The sequence below is a fragment of the Phocoena phocoena genome, chromosome 4 (genome assembly GCF_963924675.1).
Source record: "Phocoena phocoena chromosome 4, mPhoPho1.1, whole genome shotgun sequence".
NCBI classification, from domain to species: domain Eukaryota; kingdom Metazoa; phylum Chordata; class Mammalia; order Artiodactyla; family Phocoenidae; genus Phocoena; species Phocoena phocoena.
This window is the reverse complement of record NC_089222.1, coordinates 33,215,176-33,237,231: the sequence shown is the minus strand read 5'-3', so window position 1 is coordinate 33,237,231 and position 22,056 is coordinate 33,215,176. Positions and strand designations below refer to the sequence as shown.

General features: G+C 37.0%; 1 protein-coding gene across 1 annotated transcript; it reads right to left on the bottom strand.

Moving 5' to 3' along the window:
• Window positions 1–4,098: 4,098 nt before the first annotated feature.
• Window positions 4,099–17,689, bottom strand: SUCNR1 (succinate receptor 1). Its single transcript, XM_065875807.1, is given in 2 exon segments — window positions 4,099–5,088; window positions 17,573–17,689. Coding segments are annotated over 2 exon segments (1,107 nt in total).
• Between the last annotated feature and the right edge of the window lie 4,367 nt (window positions 17,690–22,056).

The window sequence follows — 22,056 nt, the reverse complement described above, 5'->3', positions numbered from 1 at the left end:
ACAAAATTTCTGGCAAACACTGGAAATATTTGTTGAATAAGTATTTTTTTATACAAGTGGCAAGCTGCCACATGATTCTACCTGTTTACATAATACATAATATGATTTTTATTTTTATTTTAAATGTGTTTAGCATCCAAGGCACATTTCAGTTTAAGTCTCATCAGTCTCCTGGTATAGACAAAGTTTAATGAGAAAATGTCTCATAGGAACTAAGTGATTGCATGATTGATGTCATGAGTTTACTTTCCTGTTACATGTATTAAATATGTATATATTTACCTCTCTATATAGAAAATTTGTATATGTATGCCAAGACTTTCTCCAGGTCCACCAATTTGGGAGTGCAAATAGAATCATAAAATAATAATGCTTTTTCTTGATTGTACTCTACCCACTCAGTATGTCTAAAATCCTGCCCAGGTATGTATTTTTGTAAGGTCCCTGGAATATGTCTCATTTATACTCATAAATATGCTCATGTTTCCTTCTCCTCTTCTGTTGCAGATCCTTTTTCATGGCATCCTGCTTGGATTGCTGAACCCAAGAGATCTGACTAACCACTGAGCTCTTGATGAGTACTTCCACTTAGATCTGGCATCAGGGAACAACCACTGTCACCAATGGATATTATATCACTCAAGTTTCAAAATAGCATGATATTCCAAGGTTAAGTGTGTGAAGATCTTTCTTTTTAAACAGCTTGTGGCGTGGGTGCAGGTCCTTGTCAGGCAACGCAGGGTTGTTAAAATCCAGAAAGAAACCTGTTGTGTCTATCTGGCATGAGAAAGCAAAGGACAAGTTCAGGATGAACTCAGCATCTGGAAAGTAAGTGGGGGAAGATCCTACAGGCGAGTTTATATACATCTTGTGTATAAACTCTGCTCAAGTCTCTAGCTGACCTCTGAATTATGGATGTGCTGGGTAGATTCTAAACAGCTTAGTTTCTAAGCTGGCTAAAGTAACTGAGATTGCAGAGTTTGGCGTTTGAGTTCAGCCATGAAACAAAATCTCAGTACTTTTCAGTGAAACATAACAGAATCCAGAGTCTCCACAAGGTGTTATTCATAGTGCTCAGAGTATAGTTAAATTTATTAGATGGGAAGAAACAGGAAATTGTCACCCATACTTAAAGAACTTAAAGAGAAAAAGCAATCAATGGAGACCAACTTCAGCATGACCCAGATTTGGAACTAGCAGGCACAGATCTTAAGCATTCATTAAAACTATGCTAAAAACTATAGAGGAAAATATAAGGGACAGGGCAATGGTGGCTGGCACATGTATTTGTGTATAGACACTCTATCCTTCATATGAAATAGCATTCATTATAAAAGTAGTGATGACAGAAAATAGCTTGATATGCACCCTCAAAAGGAGCATTGAATTCAAACTTGTTCTATAAGATATTCATTCATAATGAAGAATCATTTAAAATGTACCTTGTTGGGTGCTATGAAGACAACAAAAATTAAATTAAAAAGTTACATATGGTTTTTCCATTAGCAGACCTAAGAGTTGACTTGAATCTGAACAACTATAATATAAGGCCCAAAATAATGTGTTTTATAAAAACAGTACTCGAAAGTGGTCTGAAGCCCTAGAGGTAGGCAGATTTATTTCCAGATTTTGGGAGGAGAAGATCTAAAAGTAAGGCTATAAGATGGATCTTAATAAAGGCTTAGATTTTTTTTTATATGTGGGCATGAAAAAACAAGGGTGAGCATCCAGGTGTACCCAGTAAAGAAAGTTCTAAATATAATGAAATGAAGTAGCTATCTTTGGCTGGAGGGTATAATTTGTGACAAAAGCAACGAGAGAGAATGTGCAAAGAATAGGTGGGTCCAGACTGAAAAATGCTGGACCAAGTAGTTTAGACATGATTCCGAAGATACTAGGGAGCCAATAAAAGACAAGATACAAAAATCCAACATTATTTCCTTTGAAAACCACAACTGCAAAAGGATTTCCATTATTTATTGTTTGTGATTGTAATCACCTAGTACAAAAGGCAAACGGAGTGGCTCTTATAATTTCAGTGCAGGTCTCTTTAGTCTGTTAAGGATTAAGTTACCACATGACAGATTTGAGCAAAAAAAGGAAAAGATAAATGTGCTATAAAATTACTTAACATTTTGGTTAAAAGATATATGTAAGAGCTTATAGTTTCACAAACTATTTCACTGTACTATTGAAAAGAGTCTACCCCTGCCACTTCTTGGCATAGGTGTGAGGCAAATTGAATTTCATCTTTACAAATGAAAACCAATGCATAAAATACAAATTGCAATTAAATTATATGTTGCTAAGCTTATCTGCTAATATTTTCAGGTAAGCAAATATTTCTTTCCTAAGACCCTTTCTGCAGCCTTTTCTGATGAAAAAATTCAGAAGATTAACTATCAGGCAGTTATAAAATTACATTGACATTTTAAAAATATTGATAATAAAGACAAAGCATGAAAAAATATTTTAAAGCCTAATGTTAGGTAGGAAAACAAATCCTTTGTAGGTAATGTGTTTTTACAGTATTTCAATGGGAATATTTTGGGTTTTTGGAATGTCAGAATATAATATTACCAGAGTATCTCAAAACAGGAAGGACAATGGAATTTTATGTCTTTGCTCTCATAATGCTTATTTTATCCTTCACATTACAGCTAATGGCCTCAAGGAAAAGAGCATACACATGTAGCCATGCACACATTTTATTACATGCAATAAGTGAGTTATTATGTGACACTTTTTGACTTCAGATAGCTAAGGCAGCACTCATTTTTTTTCCCCTAAATTTGTTTTGTGGCATGGAATGGTGTCTAAGTAGCCCTCCTGAGATAATCTATATTGATATATACATAAATGTTCCATATATTCTGCAAGTTTCATATACTGCATTTTGTTTAGAACATTCCCTCCAATGGTCTTAGGTAATGTTCTATGAAAATGTCTCATTGAAGATGTGAGTCACTTTCTCAAGATAAAGTTGTCCTTGTAAATGATCCCATTGCTTACCAAAAAAAAAAAAAAAAAAAATGTGTGTGGGGAGGTGGAAAAACCGTGATTTTTTTTTTCCTCCTGAAAGGGAAAATAACCCAACAAATTTTGGTCTTACCATTTCATTTCCTCTTACTTGCTGGTTTTATGTTATTAATATATTTTAAAGTTTACTACTTAATCAAGATCAGGAAGGCTAATGAACTTAATATATTTCCATGCACTGACAATCAAATTGTGATCATAAAATGCCAGATGGCACACTCATTATAAAAACAGTGCACTCACTTTTGTTTTGTTTTGTTTTGTCTTGGTTTGGGTTTCCTGGTAGGTGCTTTGTTCTATGACTTTGAAATTTTTGCAGTTATCCTTGGTATCTCTCTCTAGCATTCGCATAAAATCATTTATACCCAAGTCTCCTGAGATCCAAGCTCAAATATGTCTCTCTCTTTATTAAACCATCTCATATTGCTCTCTTTATTAAACCATCTCTTTCTATTTTATAGGATTCTTTTCACTAAAAAACCATACAATAAAAAAGGGCTTAAAATTACAACTTGACCCCAATTCATGATCAATATAAAGAAATATAGGCATCCTTGAACTCGTTATATTGCTTTCTGCTCATGTTGTTAACTGTTTACTCTAAATATGCTCACGAGCACTTCTAGCAACAATATTTAATAGCATATGACCAATCTTCTATTATTTGGTTCTCACACAAAGTTATAGGATTGTATGAATAACATACAGAATGGTGCCAACAAAATTGTTCTTTTTACAATCTGACCAGTGATTAAACACAGACAACTTGCTGCTTCATCCATCTTCTGTTCCTTGTACACTGATTGAGAAGGTCTTATAACACCTAGAATTTTGGACTTACGTGCTCAAACATTAGACGGTGCTAGTCCGACTCCTTTCAGTGCTTAGGTCAAGAAACCAATAAATACTTCCCATTTTCTCCTTTTCACACACCCTGGGTCCAACATGCCTTTAAAACAGGGTCAAATCTGTGACCCTCTCTGATTTACGTCTGTGAGTTAAATCAAACACTAACTGGCCTACATCTGCTTGTGTAAAACAATCTGTTACACAAACACCTCAATTTTCCCTGAATGAAAATGTTAGTCCGTGAGCTCATCTTCTGAAGGATGTAAGGAACTTGAAGAGGTATCTCAGTTTATTCATCAGCATCTCCCTGAAATGATCTCCCATAAAGAAATAGAAGACGGGGTTGATGACACTGTTCAGAAAGGCCAACGGCCGAGTCACAATGTACAAGGAGTTGATGGTGGCCTTAGTGCATGGGGTCTGCTTCCAGATCCCCCAGCGTGAAGCAATCCTCACATTTCGCATGATGTGATAGGGAGTAAAAAGCACGGAGAAGATCACAACTGCCATGATGACTAAGGTGAGAGGCTTCTCAAGGGGCAAAGCAGTAGAGAGCTGCTGGCTCCTGTGCTTCAGGAAGACACCAATCTTGAAATAAAAGAAGCACATCACAAAAAGAGGAATGAGGAACCCCAAGAAGGTTAGACACATGCTGTAAATGAGGACATTACGGGGGTCTCCAGAACTTGCATAATCAGTACAGTTGGTGCTTTTGGAAGCTGTAACAGGATTTATAAGAGGAAGTATGGGCAGGAGCTCTAAGGTTACTAAACCCCAAATGGCCGAAGAGATTAAAACAGCAAACTTTTTCTTTTGTAGGAAGTGTTCCCGGAACGGATACTTCATGAGCATGTATCGATCGATGCTGATAAAAGTGAGGAAAAGAATGCTGGTGTAGAGGTTAGCATGAAGTACATATCGGTTGCTTATGCAGAGCACAACCCCATATGTCCATTTTCCCTGGGCATAATGTCTCATCAGCATGGGGAGGGTACACAAAAAAGCCAAGTCACAGATAGAGAGATTAAAGAGATAGATGTTACTGCTGTTCCAGTTCTTCAGGCAGATGAGGTAGCCGAAAACAACAGCAGTATTCCCAAGGATTCCCACAATAAACTCAAACCCGTAAAAAATGGAAAGGTAGTACTTTTCCAGAGCAGCCTCCACTGCCTGCCAGTTTTCACAAGTTGCATTCCATGCCTAAAGAAGAGAGAGAGAAAATATAAGGATGAATCACTAGACTACGACTGAAGATAAAACTGCAGAACCTCAGCAACATCAACATCATAACACTTAAAAGTTGAACTGCAGAGAGTTGGTTACGTTAGTAAGGAGCGCATATGTATACAAACATAATCATGTACATATATATCACTAATATATTATTTCCACAAATATTTATTGAGTTCCTTTGAACTGTGTGCTAGACACGGGATGACAGCCATGAGTAAAACAAAGCTCCTCATCTCAAATAATTTATACTCTCGGGAAAAATCAGGAACTAATCAAATAAGTGCATATTAGGTAATGATAAAGAGTATCAAACATAAAGAAAAGCACATGCAAAGGCCCAGACCTGGAAACATGCATAGAGGACTTGACAAACACAAGGAGGCCAAGAGAAAGTGCAGTGAAGTAAGTGAAGAGTCGAATTCAATGTGTGTCTTCAGGATTGACTGTGGTCCCTAGCATATCACAGTTGTTCAACAAATCATCTGAGTTAAATTTAATTGAACCATAACCTAGAAGAGGAAACAGGGATTCTTATAACTCTAGTCTTGCAATATTAATAGCTTTATGTTTTCATATTGACAAAGGATTATGCTTGTTGTTTTAAGTTTATAAAACACAATGCCAGTTTTTAAAAATTTTTTGCAACAAGACAACATATTTATTGACATGTTATATGCCCAGCACATCACAAATATTATCTCTAATTTTCAGAAGAATCCATTTAACTCAATCCCACTTCCATCCTACTAGACATGAGAACAACCTGGGTTGAAGAATTAAATTACTAATCACAGGTCACCAAATGCCAGAGCCAGAATTTGACCTTCAGCCTATTGCACCACACGCAGTGATCTCTCACTACATACTTCAGCATGCTTGTTGTGGGATGGATTGTGTTCCCCACAAATTCCTATGGTGAGGCCCCAAAGCCCAGTACCTCAGAATTTAACCATATTTGGAGCTAGACCTTAAAAGAAGTAATTAAGGTTACATGAGATCATAGATATTTGTGTCCATATATGATGAGAAAGAGACGGCAGGGATGCATGCACATAGAGGAAAGGCCATGTGAGGACATAGTCAGAAGACAGCCGTCTGCAAGCCAAAGAAAGAGGCCTCAAGAGAAACCGAACCTGCCGACACCTTGATCTCGGATTTCTAGCCTCTAGAACTGTGAGAAAATAAGTTTCTGTTGTTTAAGCCACCCAGTCCAAAACATTTTGTTATGGCAGACCTAGCAACAAATATAGTGCTCAAAATAGTATTCTTAACATTTAATAGAATCTGTACAACTCCAGTGTTAAAACATGATTTTAAAAATTTAAAATATGAAGCTGAAAATATTAGTAATAATAATACCAGTGGCCACTATTTACTGAAAGCTTATAGTGTACTAGGCACTGTGCTCACCACTTTCCGAGGATTATCTCATTTAATACAGTGACATAAGGGACTGGGGATTGTTATTACTTTCACTTTATACACAAAGTCACTGAGTCTTGAAAGGTCATACATTTAGTAACAGACCACAATCATAGCCCCTTCTGAATAGGGGCCATGAAAATAAGCAATCTGATTCATTCAAACTTCAAAAGTCTTGCTCACCTGCCACTTTCTCTCTTTAAAGAGGCAAGATTATTTGTGGTCGGATAGACTATTTAAAGAATTGGATTTCTTAAAAATGTACTGGATTGCCATTTTGAAATATTAAATCCTACTTATTTCTAGTAAGAAAAAAGCAAGGTTGAAAATAAAATTTTCTAAAAATTTCCTATCAAATAGGCCTTGGAGTGTTAGTTGCAATCAAATGATTCTCTTAGTAAAGTATTTTGGTAAATAGAGCAAAATAAGAACAAATGCATCAGAACTGCCTCTTCTGGGAAGCATGCAAACATTGAGCAGAATTTTCTGTAATGAAGGCATCTGGAGAACTTTTATTGATTTTTGTCAAATTCAAATGTTTTATTTCAGTTGAAGATCACTGCTACTTTTTTTTTTTTTGGCTGTGCCACGAGGCTTCCGGAATCTTAGTTCCTCAACCAGGGATTGATCCGAGCTCCCCTGAGGTGAAAGCACTGAGTCCTAGAGTCCTAACCACTGGACTGCTAGGGAGTTCCCAAGATCGCTGCTACTTTGAGAGTGTTTTATTTACAAAAATAATTCATGGAATTGTACATATGATAAATGCAATATTTTGATACGTTATTTTTAATCACTTACTTTAAAACATCCTAAATTCCTCTGAGATTCCTCTAAATTCCTCTCCTCAAGGCTTTCCATGGCAACCTGCCACAAAGTCCAACACTAGAAGAAGCTAGATTGGAACTTCCTCAGGCAGCAGACACATTGAACGATGCTGAAGAACCATGCAAATTGGTTTCACTCTGTGTTTGAGGTTATGTGATTCTACTGCTCTCTCACATTGCCCACGACTTATTACATTTTTCGTTGTCATACCTTTCCAATTTTTTTAAACCTCTGTCCTACTCATCATGGATGAGTTTTGCCTACAAAACCCTGAGACAGAGCCCGTCTACTGGGTGTCCACTCTCTGGTTCCTTCCTCTGTTACTGTCCTCTCCTCCTTCCTTCCTGTGACAGCAGAGAATATCTATTCCTCTGGACTTACTCCAGATCCAACTCATTCCCAAATTCTCAAGATTCCTACACGTTAACCATCTTGTCTCTTTACTGTCTCTTCAGCTTCTCCGCCTCAACTGCATCCTTTTGATCAGCATTTAGACACTTCCATCTTGTCAGTCTTAAAAACAAGACATAGGAGACCTTCAAGATGGTGGAAGAGTAAGACGTAGTGATCACCTTCCTCCCCATAAATACATCAGAAATACATCTACACGTGGAACACCTCCTACAGAACACCTACTGAACGCTGGCAGAAGACTTCAGACCTCCCAAAAGGCAAGAAATTCCCCACGTACCTGGGTAGGGAAAAAGAAAAAAGAAAAAACAGAGACAAAAGAATAGGGATGGGACCTGCACCAGTGGGAGGGAGCTGTGAAGGAGGAAAGGTTTCCACACACTAGAAAGCCCCTTCATGGGCGGAGACTGCGGGTGATGGAGGCGGGAAGCTTTGGAGCCGTGGGGGAGATCACAGCAACAGGGGTGCAGAGGGCAAAGCGGAGAGATTCCCACACAGAGGATCGGTGCCAACCAGCACTCACCAGCTGGAGAGCCTTGTCTGCTCACCTGCCAGGGTGGGCGGGGCCTGGGAGCTGAGGCTCGGGCTTCGGAGGTCAGATCCCAGGGATAGGACTGGGGTTGGCTGTGTGAACACAGCCTGAAGGGGGCCAGTGCACCACGGCTAGCTGGGAGGGAGTCCGGGAAAAGGTCTGGAGCTGCCGAAGAGGCAAGAGACCATTGTTTTGGGGTGCGCGAGGAGAGGGGATTCAGAGCACCGCCTAAACAAGTTCCAAAGAAAGGTGCGAGCGGCGGCTATCAGCGCAGACCCCAGAGACGGGCATGAGATGCTAAGGCTGCTGCTGCCGCCACCAAAAAGCGTGTGCGGAGCACAGGCCACTATCCACACCTCCCCTCCGGGGAGCCTGTGCAGCCCGCCACTGCCAGGGTCCCAGGATCCAGGGACAATTTCCGCAGGAGAATGCAAGGTGAGCCTCAGGCTGCTGCAACGTCACGTCGGCCTCTGCCGCCACAGGCCCGCCCCGCACTCCGTACCCCTCCCTCCCTACGGCCTGAGTGGGCCAGAGCCCCCGAATCAGCTGCTCCTTTAACGCTGTGAGTGAAGAACAGATGTCCTCAGGCGACCTACACGTAGAGGCGGGGCCAAATCCAAAGCTGAACCCTGAGAACTGTGAGAACAAAAGAAAAAAAGGGAAATCTCTCCCAACAGCTTCAGGAGCAGCGGATTAAATCTCCACAATCAACTTGATATACCTTGCATCTGTGGAATGCCTGAATAGACAACGAATCATCCCAAATTGAGGTGGTGGAATTTGGGAGCAAAGATATATATATATTTTTCCTTTTTCTCTTTTTGTGAGTGTGTATTTTATGGTTCTTTGTGTGATTTTGTCTGTATAGCTTTGCTTTTACCATTTGTCCCAGGGTTCTCTCTGTCTGTTTTTGTTTTTTTAGTATAGTTTTTAGCACCTGTTATCATTGCTGGATTTGTTTTTTGCTTTGGTGCTCTTTTATATCTGTTTTTTTTTTTTTTAATTTTTAATAATTATTTTTTATTTTATTCTTTCTTTCTTTCTTTTGTTCTCCCTTTACTTCTGAGCCATGTGGCTGATAGGGTCTTGGTGCTCCAGCCAGTTGTGATGAATGTGCCTCTGAGGTGGGAGAGCTGAGACATTGGTCCACCAGACACCTCCCGGCTCCACATAATATCAAACGGCGAAAGCTCTCCCAGAGATCTCCATCTCAATGCTGAGACCCAGCTCAACTCAACAACCAGCAAGCTACAGGGCTGGACACCCTATGCCAAACAATTAGCAAGACAGGAACACAACACCACCCAGTAGCAGAGAGGCTACCTAAAATCATAATAAGGTCACAGACACCCCAAAACACACCACTGGATGTGGTCCTGCCCACCAGAAAGCAAAGGTCCAGACCCACCTACGAAAACACAGGCACCAGTCCCCTCCACCAGGAAGCCTACACAACCCACTGAACCAACCTTAGCCACTGGGGGCAGACACCAAAAACAATGGGAACTACGAACTTGCACACTGCAAAAAGGAGACCCCAAATGCAGTAAATTAAGCAAAATGAGAAGACAGAGAAACACACAGCAGATGAAGGAGCAAGGTAAAAACTGACCAGACCAAACAAAGGAAGATGAAATAGGCAGTCTACATGAAACAGCATTCAGAGTAATGATAGAAAAGATTATCTAAAATCTTGGAAATAGAATGGAAAAAATACAAGAAACATTTAACAAGGACTTAGAAGAACTAAAGAGCAAACAAACAACAATGGACAACACAACAAATGAAATTAAAAATTCTCTAGAAGGAACCAACAGCAGAAAAACTGAGGCAGAAGAATGGATAAGTGACCTGGAAGATAAAATAGTGGAAATAACTACCACAGAGCAGAATAAAGAAAAAAGAATGACAAGAATTGAGGACACTCTCAGAGACCTCTGGGACAACATTAAATGCACCAACATTCAAATTATAGGGGTTCCAGAAGAAGAGGAGAAAAAGAAAGGGACTGAGAAAATATTTGAAGAGATTGTAGTTGAAAACTTCCCTAGTATGGGAAAGGAAATAAGTCCAGGAAGCACAGAGAGTCTCATACAAGATAAATCCAAGGAGAAATACGCCAAGACACATATTAATCAAACTGTCAAAAATTAAATACAAAGAAAACATATTAAAAGCAGCAAGGGAAAAACAACAAATAACACATAAGGGAATCCCCATAAGGTTAACAGCTGATCTTTCAGCAGAAACTCTGCAAGCCAGAAGGGAGTGGCAGGACATATTTAAAGTGATGAGAGGGAAAAACATACAACCAAAATTACTCTAACTAGCAAGGATCTCATTCACATTTGATGGAGAAATTAAAACCTTTACAGACAAACAAAAGCTAAGAGAATTCAGCACCACCAAACCAGCTTCACAACAAATGCTAAAGGAACACAAGAGAAGGAAAAGACCTACAATAACCAACCCAAAACAATTAAGAAAATGGTAATTGGAACATGCATACTGATAATTACCTAAATGTAAATGGATGAAGCTCTACAACCTAAAGACATAGACTGGCCGAATGGATACAAAACCTAGACCCATATATATGCTGTCTACAAGAGACCCACTTCAGACCTAGGGACACATACAGACTGAAAGTGAAGGGCTTTTAAAAGATATTCCATGCAAATGGACATCAAAAGAAAGCTGGAGTAGCAATTCTCATATCAGGCTAAATAGACTTTAAAATAAAGACTATTACAAGAGACAGAGAAGGACACTACATAATGATCAAGGAATCAATCCAAGAAGAAGATATAACAATGGTAAATATTTAGGCACTCAATAGGAGCACCTCAATACATAAGGCAAATGCTAACAGCCATAAAAGGGGAAATCGACAGTAACACAATCATAGTAGGTGACTTTAACACCCCACATTCACCAATGGACAGATCATCCAAAGTGAAAATAAATATGGAAACACAAGCTTTAAATGATACATTAAACAAGGTGGATTTAATTGATATTTATAGGACATTCCATCCAAAACAACAGAATACACTTTCTTCTCAAGTGTTCATGGACCATTTTCCAGGATAGATCATATCTTGGGTCACAAATCAAGCCTTGGTAAATTTAATAAAATTGAAATCATATCAAGTATCTTTTCCGACCACAACACTATGAGACTAGATTTCAATTACAGGGAAAAATCTGTAAAACATACAAACACATGGAGGCTAAACAATACACTACTTAATAACCAAGAGATCACTGGAGAAATAAAAAAATACCTAGAAACAAATGACAGTGAAAACAGGACAACCTAAAACCTATGGGATGCAGCAAAAGAAGTTCTAAGAGGGAAGTTTATAGCAGTACAATCCCACCTCAAGAAACAAGAAACATCTCAAATAAACAACCTAACTTACACCTAAAGCAATTAGAGAAAGAAGAACAAAAAACCCCAAAGTTAGCAGAAGGAAAGAAATCATAAAGATCACATCAGAAATAAATGAAAAAGAAATGAAGGAAAAAATAGCAATGATTAATAAAACTAAAAGCTGGTTTTTTGAGAAGATAAACAAAATTGATAAACCATTAGCGAGACTCATCAAGAAAAAAAGGGAGAAGACTCAAATCAATAAAATTAGAAATGAAAAGGAGAAGTAACAACTGACACTGCAGAAATACAAAGGATCATGAGAGATTACTACAAGCAACTATATGCCAATACAATCGACAACCTGGAATAAATGGACAAATTCTTAGAAAAGCACAACCATTTGAGACTGGCAGAAAGAAATAGAAAATATAAACAGACCAATCACAAGCACTGAAATTGCGACTGTGACTAAAAATCTTCCAACAAAAAAAAGCTCAGGACCAGATGGCTTCACAGGCAAATTCTATCAAACATTTAGAGATGAGCTAACACCTATACTTCTCAAACTCTTCCAAAATATAGTAGAGGGAGGGACACTCCCAAACTCATTCTACGAGACCACCATCACCCTGATACCAAAACCAGACAAAGATGTCACAAAGAAAGAAAACTACAGGCCAATATCACTGATGAATACAGATGCAAAAATCCTCAATAAAATACTAGCAAACAGAATCCAGCAACACATTAAAAGGATCATACACCATGATCAAGTGGGGTATATCCCAGCAATGCAAGGATTCTTCAATATAGGCAAATCAATCAGTGTGACACACCATATTAATAAATTGAAAGAGAAAAACCATATGATCATCTCAATAGATGCAGAAAAATCTTTCGACAAATTTCAACACCATTTATGATAAAAACCCTCCAGAAAGTAGGCATAGAGGGAACTTACCTCAACATAATAAAGGGCATATATGACAAACCCACAGCCAACATCATTCTCAATGGGAAAAACTGATACCATTTCCACTAAGATCAGGAACAAGACAAGGTTGCAGGACAGGAATAAAGATTCAGATGTAGAGAATGGACTTGAGGACACGGAGAGGAGAAAGGGTAAGCTGGGACGAAGTGAGAGAGTTGCACAGAATTCTATATACTACCAAATGTAAAATAGGTAGCTAGTGGGAAGCAGCTGCATAGCACAGGGAGATCAGCTCAGTGCTTTGTGACCACCTTGGGTGGGATAGGGAGGGTGGGAGGGAGATGCAAGAGGGAGGAGATATGGGGATATATGTATATGTATAACTGATTCTCGTTGTTATATAGCAGAAACTAACACACCATTGTAAAGCAATTATACTCCAATAAAGATGTTAATAAATAAATAAATATATAAACAAATAAGAAGACCATAAAAAGTGAAGCCAATTGTTTTGACTTGCTGAGACAGGCAACAGGGAACCACTAGGTGGTGATGAAATCGGTACTTTAAGATTAGTCTGATAGCAGAATGGATTAGTGGGGAGAGACCTCAGTCAGAGGCCATGTGGTGGCCACAAGGACTTTCTAGAAATGAGCTAGCAAGCCATGAAAAGATGTGGAGGACCCTTAAATGCATATTACCAAGCGAAAGAAGCCAATCTGAAAAGGCTACATTCTGTGATTCCAACTCTGACATTCTGGAAAACGCAAAACTATAAGGATAATAAAAAGATCAGGGGTTACCAGGGGTTTAGGGGGAGGGAGGGAAGGATGATTAGGTGGAGCACAAAGGATTTTTAGGGCAGTGAAGCTATTTTGTATGATGCTGGAATGGTGGATACTTGTCATTATGCATCATCCAAACCCAGAGAATGTACAACACAAAAAGTGATCTCTAATGTATATCTCTAATGGATCAGTATTGAACTCCTTCTTTATCTAGGCTCTGCCCGGATGATCTCATCCACTTTCTATCTTTAATGACCATCCACATATCAACCTCTCAATGTTTATCCCAGCACAGACCTGTCTTATAAGCTCTACTGGTTTATACTTATTACCACGGATTGATCTCTCAGAGGTACCTCTACCTCCAGAAATCCTATACAAGCTCTCCAACTTCCTTCTCAGTCTTGCTGTACCTCCACCTAACTCAGTGAATGGCCACACCATTTACCCAGGTGGTCACCTCAGACATCCAAGCAACATCCTTGAAGTCATCTGTTGCTCACCTCCAATAACAACTAAACTATCCATGTCTTGTTGACTATACTGTCTGGATATTTCTCCAGTTCACCACTATTGCTCCATCTCCTTCATCACCATTCTAATCCAGGCTACTATCATCTTGGACTATACCATATCCTTCCATGGTCTCCTCACATCTTCTCTGGCCCCCTTTTAATCTACCTTCAACATGATAGCTAAACAATCTTAAAAAAAAAACTACAATCAAAATTCCAATCATATTACTCTACTCAACCAAAACGTTTCAATAATTTTTTACTGTCTAAGTAATAAAGTCCAAAATTTTTAATGAGACTTCAAGGCCTGCATGGTCTGGCTCCTGGACTCCACTTCAGCCTCACCTGGTATTATTCTCCTCCTTTCTCATCTTTCTTCCTGCTCTTTGAATGCACAGACAACTTTCCTAATGTTCAGTTCATTGACATTTTCTCTGACATTTTCCCCCTATGATCCTTGCTCCATCACATACTCTGTCTTACATCTACAATTCTTTCAGACCTCAGTGTAAGTGTGGGTTTCCCAAGATAGGATCTCTGACTCCCTAGTCTAATTAGCAGCCCCTCGCGACCACACTGTATACTTATCTTGCTCTTAGCGTTTCTCACAACTTTATCTTACTCACAGTTTACATTTTACACCTGGTACAGTGACTACCAGGTAAGTAGATGGTCTGTAAATGCTTGCTCAGTGGAAAGAGGAATATAAACACTTGACTGTTTACAAAACATCTTTATAAATATTTCCTCCAAGGTCAGATAAGTAGTAAATCCACCAAATTAAGCTCCTTGCTCTATTTCCCTATAAAAGATGATGCTGCATATAGTATGACAAATATTCAAAACTGGCAACTGGAGTAGTGATAGCTGTGATTTAGACATATTGTTGTAGAAGGTAAAATTTGATATATATATCTTCTAAGATCAATTTTTTAATTAAAATTAACAAAAAAATTAGAAATTTACATCTGAAATTAATAAACCTTAGAAAGCTTAGGACATGTACCAAAGTATTAATACTTTTATCCCTAGTGATGAGATTCCAGATAATTTTTATTGTGTCCTTTCTCCTTTTGGTTTATCTGGACTTCCTATTTTTTTCTGCAGATCAGCATGTATAATATTAAAATTCTTAGGAATACAGCTGAAGGTCAATGGTCTTTTAAAAAATAATAATAGGCTTTAGTTTCTAGCTCACTGGTAATTTTTCAATATTATTTTTTACTCTATTCCCAGCAACTTCCCATTCCACAATTTCTGGAAGTTCTCCCTTCCTTGCCTTCTATGACATGGCAATCTCCTTGTCCTCCTTCCTCTCTCTGTAGACTCTTTTATGGTCTAATCCTTCTTTGCCCAAGTTGTAAATATTGGAGTTTCTCAAGGCTCAGCTCTAGGCAACTCTATTTTGGGAATACTCAAAACTCTGATGCACACACTCAAATGAATATTAAGACAATAGGAAGTCTCATTATGACAAGAAACCTACTTGTTTTATTTTCATATTTCCTCCTTTTCTAGTCATAATTCTTATCTTTCTGCCTAGTCAGTTCTTAAATGTACTGACTTACGTCAGTAACTTATGTGTAGCCTAAAGCTTTGCCTGCCATAGAAGAAAAATACATCCATGAAGACTTGTATAACTAGAAGCCAGATTACCAATAGCTACCACTCGGGCAGGTAGGGACCATGTTGATGCCACAGAGAATTCTTCTGCTTTTGAGCCATCCACTGAGATTGAGAGATTAAGGGAGGTAGCAGGGATAAAGAACACCACAACTAGAATAAGGGAAGTGAATGACTAACCATTGTCCTGCTTAGAGTGGTTGCTTCATTCATTTTTTTAAAGAATAACTTTTAAAAACACCTGTTATTATGTAACACTCACTCAGAAAAGGCAGATAGGCAAAAAAAAAAAAAAAAAAAAAAATCAAAAATTTCTAACCAACCATTCTTAATATTTGGATACCCTCCTACACTTTGATATATACTTGAATTTATCTTTACAAAAATGATATTATACTCTTTATGATGTTTTATAATCTGCTTTTTTGATACATTTATTTCATTCTTAAAATAATTTTTCTAAGTCCAATATTAGTAATTTGTGGTTTTATAAAGGTAAGGTTGTCTAATATTTGTAAACCAATTTAACCTCACCAGGACCCACAGTTTTTAGATTTCAAATTGGATGATATTTGTAGCTGCATGTGTTTTTAGTGTGGCCATCACAATTCTACAAATTGATGAAGTAAGCTAGTCCTTTAAACAAAATTCCTGTTGAAGAGGAACTTCTCTCATGAAAAATTAATATTTCTCTCCTGCTTTGTAGTGGTTATATTTTTAATTTTTAGGAAATAGACATCATAATAAATAGGTTATAGCTGATTTGGATTAATTATTTTTAACAGTTTTTTTTCCTTTAGATATTGGCAATTAAAGTGAATTCTTTAATTATATTTATAAAAATATATCCAAACCTGTTAGAGGTATTAAACTATAAATAATATTCAACTTACTTACATAAGCAGATCAGTAGTTCTCATTTTTAATTTGGGAATAATGTTTCTTTCACTTTAATTGTATTCAGCCTTTTAAAAATGAACATTTTTAAAACTTAAATTTAAAAATATGTTTGATAGTCTGTTAGCTTTTAAACTGCTTTTTCTTATAATCATCACAATTAAACAAAGAACATTTATAAAATTTTAATTCTTAACTACAAGTTTATATAGCAATGAGTAATTTATAAACAAATTAATTTTTCATTGATAAACGGAATGAAAATAGTTCCACTAAAAATATACAATCATTTAATATTGATGACTTCATTTTTAATATATTTTTATATATTCCAAAAATTACACCAGAAATCAAGATATTAAAAAGTGATAGTATGGTATCAACTTGTGTGTTAATGAAGTTCTTTAAAAGTACTTCACCAATTATTAAAAGTTCTGAAAGGTGTAATAGCAATAGTTTCTGCAATTTTCTTTTTTTCCTTGGTGAACTATATATATTCTTGAATAATGTAATTTTTACAAACATAAATGCTAAATTTCATTTCTGGAATGCCTTAAAATTTCCTCTAACACATTATTTTCTGAACATGCAAATATTATAGACTAGATTCTTTCATCTGATTTAGAAACTTTAAATTACTTTCTATAAGTAGTTATATGTATTTAAGTAAATCCAATTACTCTTTTTGTTGAAATATCAGTTACCAAGACATTAGTAAATAAAATAAATTTAATAAAATAAATTATAAAATAAATTTAGTACTTAATAAAATAAATTTAGTATTTGGTAATAAATTTAGTATTAAATTTAATATAATAAATTTAATATTTATTAATAAAATAAAATTAATAAAATAAATTATTTTATTAAAATAATAATAAAAATTAATTTAGTATTTGGCAGTTAAAACAAGACAAAATTTGGTAAAAAATAAATGAGGAAACAACTATGACTTCCTTTCTTTTGCTGTTCTACATGTACTTACAAATGACAGTTCAGACAGTTCATTTAAACATTACTTAAAACCTTAATTGTTCACAGGCCACTTTTAAAAGAAACCCTTAACTATTGGGAGGTCTAGCATTACTTTATATACCTGACAACATAAGTTGCATTAGAGCTTACCATTGTGTCAGAAGGCCCTGATCCCTTGACAGAAATTCTGTACCAGCCACTTGACACAGCTTCTGACACAGTGCTGTGCTGCTGGCCGTAGTTAGTGCAGACTGATTTGCATATCATGCAGGCAAGATTAATAATTCAAAAGTCCAGGAGAAATTTCTTCAGTCAAGCCTCCAAGTCAGATGTTCATGTAAGCAAACTTCCTGAGAAGTTCAGACACAAAACAAATGACTCATTTCATGGGAAACACATTTCACATATAGGTTTTAAAACGACTGCTGTTGAAATTATTCCATTCACTAGCAAAACAACGGAGAAGCACTCATTATTTCCATGTTCATTTGCATATTTAAATAATAAGAAAAGGTAAAGCACTGTTTGTGTTGGGTTTACAATTGCTTCTGTTTTTTCTTCATTTTTCAAATTCGCAAATTTTGGCAAATTCTGTATTGGGCATGTAATAACTAAACAGCTGTTTTCAACAAATTTGAGGGAACTATAAAACTGAAATTTTGGAGGCAAAGCTGGATATATGCTGTCAGTGTACTATCAAAAGGGATACTAGAGCTTCAGGTATTTCCCATTTTATTTTCAGTGATTAAAAACAAGAGACATATAAAAAATACATCAGGTAGCCAGGGATTAGGGAGAGAGGTGGCAGTTAAGTAAGATATCCTCAATAGAAGGCAATTTATGCATCCCAATCAATGCTCTGCATAACACCTGGAAACACATAACCACCATTTCAAACAGGAAACACACCTGGCTTTTTCTGAGGATTATATTAGATTTATACTCAAGTAAACACTCAGTCTGCTTGATTTGAAGCATAGGGATGATGCTGAAAAAGTTCCTAATTGTGCAGGCAGTAGTAATTTAATATGAATGCCATAAAAGTTGAATGTTCAATTGGCAGTGACAGACAGAAGCCCCAAAAGAAATTATTGCAGCCAGTCCTCCTAGCCAAGTATTTCCCTTTCTCTGATATACAAGAACTCAAAACTCAGAAACCTAAAAAATATATTTTATAAGTATACACACATATGTATTTATTTACCTATATTATATACTTAAAAGTATATATATACATGAAATACAAGTGTACTCATATATGCATATTTATATGAAATAATGTCTCTATAATTCGTTGAATTCTTGTGATGTGCCAGGTATTGCACTAAGCACTTTTATGTATTGAATACTTATAAAGATCCTCTGAGGTTGTTTATTATTTCTAAAATTTTCTCACTTTACAGATTAAAGTGAGAAAATTTTTTTACAGATTAAAAAATTTTCTCACTTTACAGATTAAAAAACACTGAGGCTCAGAGAGGTTAATTAACTTTCTCAAGATCACAGAATCAGTAAGGAGAGGTATTTTGATTCAAACCTGCTCTAATTCTTGATTTCCTCCAATACAGAATGACAATACTTTTGATGTACACCACAGATTGAATCAAAGATCAAAAATTAATGACAACTGGGACTTCCCTGGTGGCACAGTGGTTCAGAATCCACCTGCCAATGCAGGGGACACAGGTTCAGGCCCTGGTCCTGGAAGATCCCACGTGCCCGTGGAGCAATTAAGCCCGTGCGCCACAACTACTGAGCCTGAGCTCTAGAGCCCTTGAGCCACAACTACTGAGCCCGCGTGCCACAACTACTGAAGCCTGCACACCTAGAACCCATGCTCTGCAACAAGAGAAGCCACCACAATGAGAAGCTTGCGCACCACAACAAAGGGTAGCCCCTGCTCGCCACAACTAGAAAAAGCCCGCACACAGAAACGACGTCCCAATGCAGCCAAAAATAAATAAATAAATTTATTTTTAAAAAAATTAATGACAACTATTTTTCAGAAATACAACTCTTTTCTACCTTTAGAAGGAAGACTAAAATCTATTCTTTGTCTACAATTTTAAAAGTGTAAAAAGCAAAGCATTTGAATGACCAGTGCCAGCCTTACCAATTTTAAACAAATTAACATGGACCCCCATCCAAATGACCAAAATAAATGGATATAGTTTACAGGTTTCTGCCACCATTCTGATGGGAGGCAAGGGTGATTCCCTCTTTGTGGGATAGTGGGAGTTCCCCAGAACTTCCTCTTTCTTCTCCCCACATCCGGACCATTATCTCAGTCTGGACCGCTAAGATGAAATCTGGTCTCTGCTTCTCCTTTCTCACAGCAGATCTGGTAGCCTTGCTTCCCTCCCAAGTCTTACTTCACCAATGGTCCCATTGCTTCAGAGGGCTGTCACTGGAAAAACTAGAGTAATTCTGAGACAGACTCAATAAGAGGTCTCCAGTGCTTCTGTTCCATTACGAGGCCTTACTGGAGCCTACAATAGGATAGATGTGCTGGGCCAAGGCCAGGTACAGGGTTATGGGCCCTGCTTGGGTCCATATCATGGATGTACTACCTTTTAGTCATACAGGGTCTCATGCTCCACAGGACAACATACTTGATTTAATGCTCTACTGTCACATTCTAATTGGAATTCTTAATAACTTTTTAAAATAGGGTCCTCTAATTTTATTTTGCACTGGACTCTGCAAATTATGTAGCAGTCTTGCCTGTGAGAGTACAAATCTCCTAGGAAATATTTCTATTCAGCACTCAAAATTTCAATGGGGACAGTGTTTGGGGATTTCCTTTTTTTTTTGGTTTGGTCTTATTTTGTTTTGTTTTAGAAACAATGTAACATGTTGAAATTTACTGGTTGAGGAGAAATGAAACTTTGAAAGCAGTAAGTTTGCAGTATAATTTACTAAGAGGTAATACAGCGTACTGGTTAAGAGCACCAGCTCTGGAGACAAACTTTTTCCTTTCAGACCTTGGCTTTACCACTTACTAGCTCTCAGTTTTCTTATCTGTAAATCAGGGACTATAAGAGTGTCAGTCTGATGGAGTTGTTATGTAGATAGTAGAAGCACATAGTTTATACATATGTAGTATGGGGTATATACTAAGTGCTAAATAAATTCTGGCTATTACAGATGTTTGTAATAAATGAGAAGACTTCCTCAGAATGATCATGTCAATCCAACGCCATCAATGTTAGAATATTTGCTGCCCAGGAATATCCATTCCAAATGACCTTATAAAAGGAAGCTTGGTGAAAAAAGGTTAGTGAATTCTCACGTGGTTTTGCCTTTTACTCACTGTGCGCTCTGTGAAAAGATAACAAAACTTGATTTCCTTGTTTCGAAAAGGGGGATAATAATTCCTACCCCATAAAACTCATAATGTCCATAATATCAAATGAGATAATATATGAAAATGCAATGAGCTATGAATGCAAGAGCATATAAATATAATATAAACCAGGGGCACCAATCAGGAAATTCAATAAGAAAAAGAAAACAGTGGGAAAGACAATCAAAATATTAATTAAATCCAATGTTAATAACTTTCACTAACGTTTTTTGAGCACTCACTCTGTAACAACACTGTGCTTATTAATTACTTTAATATACAAAAGAATTTAATGCAGGGGGGATTGGATCAAGATGGCAGAGTAGAAGGACGTGTGCTCACTCCCTCTTGAGAGAGCACCAGAATCACAACTAACTGATGAACAATCATCAACAGGAAGACACTGGAACTCACCAAAAAAGATACCCCATAACCAAAGACAAAGGAGAAGCCCAATGAGACAGTAGGAGGGGTGCAATCACAATAATATCAAATCCCATAACGGCTGGGTGGGTGACTCACAAACTGGAGAACAAGAAACAAGAAACATCTCAAATAAGCAACCTAAACTTACACCTAAAGCAATTAGAGAAAGAAGAAAACAGCAAAAACAAAAAAAAAAAAAACAAAAAAAACAAAAACAAAATGCGCAGAAGGAAAGAAATCCTAAAGATCAGATCAGAAATAAATGAAAAAGAAATGAAGGAAACAATAGCAATGATTAATAAAACTAAAAGCTGTTTCTTTGAGAAGATAAACAAAATTGAAAAACCTTTAGTCAGACTCATCAAGAAAAAGAGGGAGAGGACTCAAATCAATAAAATTAGAGATGAAAAAGGAGAAGTTACAATGGACACTGCAGAAATACAAAGCATCATAAGCAACTACTACAAGCAACTCTATGCCAATAAAATGGACAACCTGGAAGAAATGCACACATTCTTAGAAAGGCATAACCTTCCAAGACTGAACCAAGAAGAAATTGAAAATATGAACAGACCAATCACAAGCACTGAAATTGAAACTGTGATTAAAAATCTTCTGACAACCAAAAGTCCAGGACCAGATGGCTTCACAGGTGAATTCTAGCAAACATTTAGGGAAGAGCTAACACACATCCTTCTCAAACTCTTCCAAGAAATTGCAGAGGAAGGAACACTCCCAAACTCATTCTATGAGGCTACAATCACCCTGATAACAAACCAGACAAAGATACTACAAAAAAAGAAAATTACAGACCAATATCACTGATGAATATAGATACAAAAATCCTCAACAAAATACTAGC